This window comes from Brassica oleracea, chromosome C5, assembly GCF_000695525.1.
Source record: "Brassica oleracea var. oleracea cultivar TO1000 chromosome C5, BOL, whole genome shotgun sequence".
NCBI lineage: Eukaryota > Viridiplantae > Streptophyta > Magnoliopsida > Brassicales > Brassicaceae > Brassica > Brassica oleracea.
The window spans coordinates 22200514-22209782 of NC_027752.1; the positions used below are offsets into that span (position 1 = coordinate 22200514).

Sequence of the window (9269 nt, forward strand, 5' to 3'; positions counted from 1 at the left end):
TGGACGTCCTTTGTTGCTTGATCGGGAACGCCTTGATCGTCGGACGCGAGCTGTCTGATGCTGTCGCGAACGAGGAAGAGGTCGCGTGCTGGAGCTGCTCTCGGGTCGCGAACGTCTGAGCTAGGATCAGGAACGCCTTGGGCTGAAGCTAATCGGGGACGCGAGCTGGAACAGATGCGGGAACAAGATAAGCGATCGGGGTTTAGGGTTCGTCGGATCGCCGGCTAGGGTTAGGTTTTTAGGGTTTTTCAATTTGGGTATTAGCTTAGGGATTTAGAGTTTCGTGCTGATAACGTGTTGTAAAAGTAATGGAAAAGTCTATCTTTATTCATAACATAGAGGTTCCTTATATAGGAGATTACACCGTCATAGATAAATGGAAAGATTACAAATCATAATCTCTTGGTTATGAGCCATCCACAATCTGGTTCATAACAAAAATAAGATTAAAAAATAATCTAAGTAAAATCCAAAATAAGATTAAGAAGTGAGAGAGATGTTAAATTAAAATACCAGATCCCATCTCTTCTATTATGTCACTCTTGTCCCAGGGTTAGAGAGGTTTTGGCGTGGTAGAGAAGATCTGGACCTGGGAGTCTATGGCCGCAGGGCTCGTCCTTTCTGACAAAGAAAAAGAAGATTAGCGACATATGGTGGAAGCATGGGAAGAAGGAAGTCCACCGGAATATTTTCCCGTCGTTAGGGATAACGTTGGCGGTAAACTGTTCCACAGACGGGGACGGAGACGGAGGAGAGGAGAAGAGGTGAGACGAGTAACCGGAATGCTCGAGGTGTTGCAGAACCTGGCCACTGTAGGAATCGATTTTACTGACGACAGAGATGACATTTTCCAAGTACGCGAGTAGTCTTTTTTTCTTTTTTGTTCAAAGCCAGTAGTCTTTCCACGAAATATAGTTTAGCTAACAAGATTTAGGGTTTTCCTGCTAGATAGAACTTTGGGCTTATTATTCTATATGTCTTTTTAATTTATATTGGGCTTCACATTTCCTTTCTTTTTTTAAAAAATTTTTTTATTAAAACCAACTTTACAACAACTCAATGAAGGATGAGACCCATCAAACCCATCAAAACTTAAAAACCTAAAGCACAAAATAAAAACATAAAAGCCTACGGATAAGATCCAGCCGAGAAAAACCCAAGATAAAAGTCTAGCAAACGATCTCCGTATACACAAGAAGAAACACGTGTAGATACATGATAACACAGACTCCAAATCACTAACTTTAAACGTCATCGCCGTAAATCAAAGCTGCAGCCACCCGAAACCAACCGGAAGAGGATGCACGGACGACTCAACCAAAAATTGTTTTATATGTCTTTTTAATTTATACTGGGCTTTGATAGTTTCATATTTTCTTTCTTCTTTCTTTCAATGGTCAAACAAATTGTAAAATCTCTATACTATTATAAAACTAGCGTCTTCTTTTTTCTCACTTGTATTTGGTTTCATCGTACAAAATAATATTTGTTTATTTCTAAATGGTTTTTGTTGTGAATTAATAATAAAATATAACAATTAATTCAATTGGTATTTGTGAATGAATAATAGTAACATAAGAGTGAATGTTTTGTTTAATTATTATTGTTGTTCTTTGTATTTTGGGGTGAAGAAATAATGAGAGAAAGAGCTCAGAATTATCTTGTCTTAATTAATTATCTGAGTCTCAACATCCCTTTATATAGGAGAGGAGGAAGTCGGTTAAACCGACTTAAAAGGTAAACGACAATATATGAAGATAAACATTATCTTCTTTTTTTTTTTTCAATGAATAATTCATTATAATGTTTGAAATCAACAGACTTAGAAACAAAACAAAAGAGAGAGAAGAGAAAAGCAAACACAACATCAGTAGATGCTATAAGGGATAACTTCCAACAAAAGGAAGAGAAAGATCAAAGTGAAATCTTCATCTGCAACTAGAAAGATACGACCATACGAATTTATCAGGAAAGGTTGTCGTTCCTAGCTTCCGATAGTAGAAGAGAAGATAACCAAAGTGGACCACCCTTCGCAACATAGGATTGAAGTCGGCGATCCTTTGTTACACTCGTAGCAATTTCCACAGCCAAAGAGTTGACTCCAAGCGAAACATCCAGCAACTGACACTGATCAAAGGAGTGCATGGAGCGTAAAATATGTGAGATTACGAGAGCTGCATTAGGGTAGGACTGAGGGTTCATGAAAGCATCTAGAGTCTGTGGCGAAGAGATCTCAAGGATCACTCTCTTAACACGAAGATCAAGAAGCGCACTAACTGCCCATCCCAGCGAGTATGAACTAGCTTCAAATGCCGATGGAGCCAAGGGGAGAGCTCTTCTACTATGGAAAAGTGGTAAGCCAGAGGAATCCCTCGCAATCTAGGCCACACCAAAAAATTGTGATGAACTTGTCCAAGAGGATGCTACATTACATTTAACAGAACCCACTGGTGGTTTTTGCCACTTCAAACTCACAACAGTATTAGAGGAAGAGGTAGAGGGAGAATCAGAGCTGAGAAGCTGGGAAGATAACCATATAGCAGACTCCTCCGAGGCTTTGTTAAAGATTGATGAGCCATTATCTTCTTACAAAATAAATAATCATTATCACAACTGTCCCGGTGATTATCTATTTTGTATTACGTAGTGTCTCGTTAAAAATATAATTATGGAAAAATCCGATGGGACAAAAACTATGACGAGGAAAAAAGAGTACACATAATCTCTCCCTGAGAATAAAGGATATCACTTTATTTTTATAAGTTACGCAAAATGCCGCATTCCGATTCTGTAGACGTGTTTTCGAAAGATTATAGTCGGAAGAGCTTTTGTGAACAAGTCAACCGGATTGTCGCATGACCGTACATACTCAACGTCCATTTTTTTATTTTTTTTGAGCTCCCGTATGTACGAGAAAAATCTCAGAGGGATATGCTTTGTTCTGGCACTCTTAATAAAGCCTTCCATGAGTTGAGCGACACAAGCCAAATTATCTTCAAATATTTTTGTTGGCTTTTTCTCGTTAACTATTCCGCTTGATTCTTGTATGTCGTGACCACACACATTCTCGATATGCTTCATGAAGCGCAATAGTTTCAGCATGATTTGAAGAATTTGTAACCAAATTTTGTTTCTGAGACCGCCAAGAGATCGCAGTTCCACCAATTGTAAAAACATAACCGGTTTGTGATCGAGCCTTATGAGGATCTTGGAAATAACTGATATACCATGGATTTTACCAACTTTTAGCCATGGTATATATGTGTGTTTTAAATACATTATATTTGTTTTGGAGTCTTTTTAGTATGTTTTCAGGTTTAGGTACGTTTGGAGGGAAGTGGTGATTTCGAGGTCATTTGGAGCCTTTTGAGTGCATAACTGCACAGACGTGTCAGATGTTTAGATATGGATGGAGACCTTTCCACGGTGAAATTGAGCTGATCTTTTGACACAAGATATATCTTTGAGTTAGCTTTCTAATGTCACCGGTTTGAGGTCAATCCAACAGTTAGATTAGAAGTTATTCCCGTTTTACTGAAGAGTGGTCAGTCTTTCTCGCGAGAGAGAGAGCTGTCGATCGAGCCTTATGAGGATCTTGGAGGTAACAAAAATATATGCTTTATTCCGTTCCAATGCCTGTGAATAGGAGCAGTACTATATCTTATTAGCAGATTACTAGCAAAAGCAATATCAGGCCTAGTACAATTTGCAAGATACAAAAACCCACCGATAGCACTCATATAAGGTACTTCATGACCTAATATCTTCTCGCTATCTTCATAGGGCCTAAAAGGATCTCTTTCAACATCGAGAGATCTACCAATTATTGGAGTACTCAAAGGAGTCGCTTTATCCATATAAAAGCGTTTCAATAACCTTTTCGTATAGTTTGATTGATGCACAAATATTCCTTCTCGGAGATGTTCTATCTGGAGCCCACGACAAAACTTTGTCTTTCCGAGATCTTTCATTTTGAACTCCTCTTTCATATGAGTTCGAGCATCATCAACCTCCTTTTGAGTTTTAATTATGTTTAGGTCATCTACATATACATCAATGATCACAAAGTCAGATGACGATTTCTTTATAAAAACGCATGGACATATCACATAATTCACATATCCTTTACTCAAAAGATATTCACTTAAGCGATTGTACCGCATGCGTTCAGATTGATTTAATCCGTAAAGTGATCGGTGTAACTTGACCGAACAAATCTCCCTTGATTTTTCTTTCAATGCCTCTGCCATTTTCAATCCCTCAGGGAGTTTCATTTAGATATCATTATCCAACGATCCATACAAATATGCAGTCACAACGTCCATGAGATGTATTTCAAGATTTTTAGATGTCGTTAGGCTAATCAAAAATCTAAACGTAATTGCATCCATTACCGGGGAATATGTTTCCTCAAACTCAATTCCCGGACCCTGAGAAAAACTTTGGGAAAACTAATCAGGCTTTATATTGTATTACTTTTCTCACGAATACCCACTTATACCCAACATGATTTATATTCTCAGACATTATGACTATAGGTCCAAAGACATTCCAAAATGGACCTTGGATCGGGATCATCATCTTTTTGATCGATCTCTTTGGATACAAAAAAAAAAGAGAACACTCCATCAACATCTTTTATCATATTTTCGATCCATTACTTTTCATCTCAATCTTAGTTGATGGAAATCTCATACTTTTATGTTCCCTTCTCGTCATCTGGATCTTTATCTTTATTTGGTTCTTTCGAACCTTTTCATTTATATCTTCTTTCAGACATTTTTCAATATCAGGTTCTTTCGAAGCTTTCAACTTATGCCTTCTTTCAGACATTTTTCAGTATCAGGTTCTTCTGGAACCTTTCAATTTTGCTTAACCAATTTCTTTTTCTATCGGGGATTTTTATCTTTAGAACCCGCTGACCTCTCCTTCTTTAACTGAACCCTAGGATCATTCATTTTGTTTCAATCAGTTTGTTCTTCAGGAACATCAACTCTTGATGGAAAATTTTCAGCGGGTGAACGCATCTGGTAACTGGTTTGCCAATTTATGAAAATGCACAATTTTTTGAACTTCCAGCTCTTTTTGATTCATAGGGGGATCAAGGTGTAACAACGACTGTGTGCACCGTATAATCTCTAGAATTTCTCTAATTTCTCCTCCTAACGCTGGAGTTCATTCTCATTAAAATGGCAATCGGCAAATGGTGCCATAAACATATGATATTACGTGTATACGCACACCAATTAACCTAATGTGCACACTACCACAATTAAATGGTATGTCGATGTAGCACTTTAGGATCGAATCCACAGAGACCAACGATTACACTTTATTTCTATAGGATCAATATCAAGCTAAGACAATGTGGGGGGTTTTAAGATTTATGTATCGTGACAAGCAAGTAACAAGGTTAATTAAAGATTTCAGATGATTAAAATGCTAGCCTTGGGTGGTTTGATCGGGTGTTAAGTAAGTGTGAGCCAAACAATTATTCAAGTTCAATTAAGAGCAAGTCTAGAACTCGGATCACTCAAATAGAACAGTCCACTGTCGTGGTACTGCTACCTATGCTGATCGATCTTGATACCTAAACTCTTGTTTGGATCAAGACACGACAGCAAGCAATTGAGATCAAGTTCGATATGTTCACAAAATACCCTAATATCTACTTTCGCTGATTAGGGATGCAATGCTCATTCATAACAGATCTAGCAACCTATTACACGGTTAATGAATATGTTAAACCTAGGATCTAACATTAAGCGGCCAGTTTAATGCAAGCAATAGGAACAATAATGAATGAAGACGATCAATTTATAACTTATTGATGTTTGCTCACGGATCTAACACCCTAACACCCTAGACTAAGCAAGTGGACTACTCAGTCATGAAGCAAAAAAACACAAACCTCAATTCTGAATAATACATCATGCGATTAATAATAAAAAGAATAGGGTTCAGGACGATCTTCTCTAAGGCGAGATAGATGGCCTTCTCCCTTTACAAAGTGCAAATCTCCAATGGTTTCTTGTGTAAAAACTAGCGTAGAATAATAAAGAGAAACAAAAAAGAAGTTATATGGATGTCCCTGGCGGCTGGGAGAAAAATATAAGGTGATTAGGGCAAATCCTGAGATAACTTGTAGTTTTCTTAAAAATCTCTGCCGCTGGAATATGCACTCGGGTTGCTTCGCTCGATGGGAACAGTCACTTCAGACTATTCTGCGTGAAAATCACCAAATTGCACTGTTTTCTGTCTCTTTTGCTCCAACTGGTCCATCCCCCATCCAGTGCAACTTCTGTCCTGTAATGACTCGAAAAAGACTAGAGAGACTTGATAAAGACTTAAAACCAATTTAGAAAACATATATACAATGATGTCAAAAACACCATATATCAATTCTCCCAGACTTAGATCCATACCACCACCCGATCAGACAAGTCTAGGGGAAAGAAGAGGAGGAATTGGAAGAAGAGAAAAAAGATCAAGGATGGTCCCTAGGTATCATTGACCCCTCACTTCTCAGATTGTGTCAGAAAATCTAGAGTGCGCAGCAGATGCTTCTCAAAGCCATTTGCAAAGGTTCGAGCACTCCTTATTGCTGAGATAGACAAAGGAGAAGAGTCTATGGAGGAGGCTTTCACACAAGAATGATAAAGCTTCAGAGAGTAGAAATTGAGACTTGTTTTGGAGCGAGTTCTCATCTTCATCTGGACTAAATCAGATCTCCAAAGTCAAGTTAAATGACTATAACAAAGCTTTGAGTGGGAAACAACCCACTATTAGGTAATTTCTATCAGTTTAGTTTAGATTGTTACTGATTAAAGTTTTTATTTATTGCAGGTCAAAAAAAAAAAATAGATGAACAGTAGCAAGAAAATCGAGCGACACTGTAGCAAGAAAATCGAGCGACACTGTAGCAAGAACATCGACCGACACTGTAGCAGAAAATCGGGAGTTACTGTAGTAGTGATACTGTAGCAGGGCTACTGTAGCAGTCACTGTTCATCGAGAAAAACAAAAACAAATTTACATAGTTGGCTTTATTGTTTATTTATTACTGACTTTTAGTGTTTTATTTATGTTAGGTAAAATGAAAAAAATCCGAAGAAGATGAGTTTTGCATCAGCATCGACCGACACTTCATCACTATCGCTCGACAGAACATCACAAGTATTGATCGCCACTTAGCTGTGTTGATCAATACTCACATCATAGGCAGGTATACTCGCAAAATCTTGTAAAATATTGTCCTTATGGTTTATTTCCCCACCAATCTTAGCATTTATAACACTGGTCACAGTGTTGTTTATGTCTGAGGGAGGTTCTACTAATATTGTGTTTTAGTTAGCTATATAAAAAACATAAAAAAAGGGAACCAAGTAGACGATCGCTGTATCGACCGACAAAACACTGTGGGAACCGAAATTCACACTGTCGATTTCCGTTTAAATAAGGAAAGTAGGAGAACCCTAATTTTCCAGAGGTCTCGGATATCTGCTAATACCACACGCCAAGCAATCAGAATACGAAATAAAGACGATAAAAGATAAGGAATCGAAAAGAGAGAAAAGTTGATCTTATTCCGAATTCGCGTTTGAGCGTTACAACAAGGTAAGAGCCTGGGCTACGAGAGCTGTCGGCGAGATTCCTAGTTCTAAAACCCTAAGGCTGCTAAACCTAATTGAGTCGCAGCTCGAATAACAAAAACGGAAAATTGCCTAAATTGCTATAAGTTCTAAGTTTGCTGTGTATTGCGTTCTCCCTTTTGCCTCTCGCCTAGGACTCCTTATATACTCCTCCAAATTCGGTTTTAGCTTTTTCCCTTCTGCCCTTAAGCCGTCATAGCTCAAAAATGGATATATTCCAATCTTCGTGATTATCTTTGGAAACTTCACATTTATCCGCTGAAACTTGACATTTATCTTGCCTTACACACCAAGCATAAACCGTCATAACGCTTATGGGTTTTCGTTTAAGAAATCGTAAGTGGGCTTCGAGCTGCGTTTTAGGTCTCTTTGGGCCATCTTCGACTCGAAACGTTTATTACGGTTTCTTCGATAAAAATGAACTTCACGCGGTTTTTATCGTAAAGTTTGACTGATGACTTCGATTGAGGAGAAACAAATAATTGTTTAGCCATGGCCTACGGGAGATAGCATTAAAGAGTAGACGAGAATGCATGGATTCGTGTCATATCGACGTTTTGGGAGAGCTCGGTCGCTACGTAGCGACCAAGACATGTACGTGATCGATCGCTACGTAGCGACCAAGTTTGGCTTGAGATTGGTCGTTACGTAGCGACCGAGCCGTATGCATGGATCGTTGATGAGATTTTAGCATGCGGTTAGGCGAGTTAGGCAAGATAGGCATGTTGGACGAAGTTCGTATCCGAAGATTCGTAGACAAACATTGACGAAGAAAAACTTATGCATATAAAGAAAAGTTTTTTTTATTCGGGCTGCGCCTTATGAAGGCTGCCTACTTACCCTTGTCGAAGGGATCAAGCCTTTCGTAGTTCGTCTTGGAGTTAAGATGCTTATGACATGTTTTCCAGTGAGACCTATTACGGTCTGGTTATGTTGCCATTGATGGCATTTTGTAGCGGACCTTTGTCGGCCTCGAGATTAGCCTTGAAGGCTGTTTGCCTTGGCCGAGTGTGGCCGTATTTACGTTTTCAGGACTGAGCCATGCGGCTTCGAATCCCTGCCGCTTTGCGGATTTTTAGTGAATTGAAGACTTTTTTTTTTTTTTTGAAGAGCAAGTTTGTATTCGTGCGAATGTAAAGGGAAGAATACGAGTTGTCATCTCGTATCTAACTCTTTCGCTGGATCGTCGTATTCGCTGCATGTTCTACATGGCATTGTTCGAAGAATTTGATTTTTTAAATATTTTCGAGAGAGTTAGAATACTGACGAAGGGACATGATTTAAGATCTCGTTATCACTTTTGGATATCATGCCTTGAGATGTTAGAGACCAGTGTGATGGGTTTAGGGAAAGACCTAGGTTTACTCCTTGTTTTAGAGGGCGCGATGACTAATTCGACTTACGTATCCCGTTTCAGTTTCATCTTGATTTCATACCGGTTTAAAGTCCGCAATAGGTTCTCGGCTTATACGACTTGTATGGTTGGAACCGAGCATCTCTCCAAGGACAATTTTTAAGCCTCCTGGAAGTGCTGACCAAAAATTTTGGGTTTTTTTTATAGCGCTATTATCCTTGTGTCGGATGAAGGAGAGTCATCTCTACGAGATGGCTAAATCT

General features: G+C 38.7%; 1 protein-coding gene across 1 annotated transcript in view; it reads right to left on the minus strand.

Annotated features, from left to right (window-relative positions):
• Positions 1-1965: 1965 nt before the first annotated feature.
• Positions 1966-9269, minus strand: part of LOC106344789 (putative protein phosphatase 2C-like protein 45) — a 15855-nt gene continuing 8551 nt past the window's right edge. Inside the window, exon 2 of the mRNA XM_013784099.1 lies at positions 1966-2379. Coding sequence (XP_013639553.1) covers positions 1966-2379 — 414 coding nt within the window. The remainder of the gene's footprint in view (positions 2380-9269) is intronic.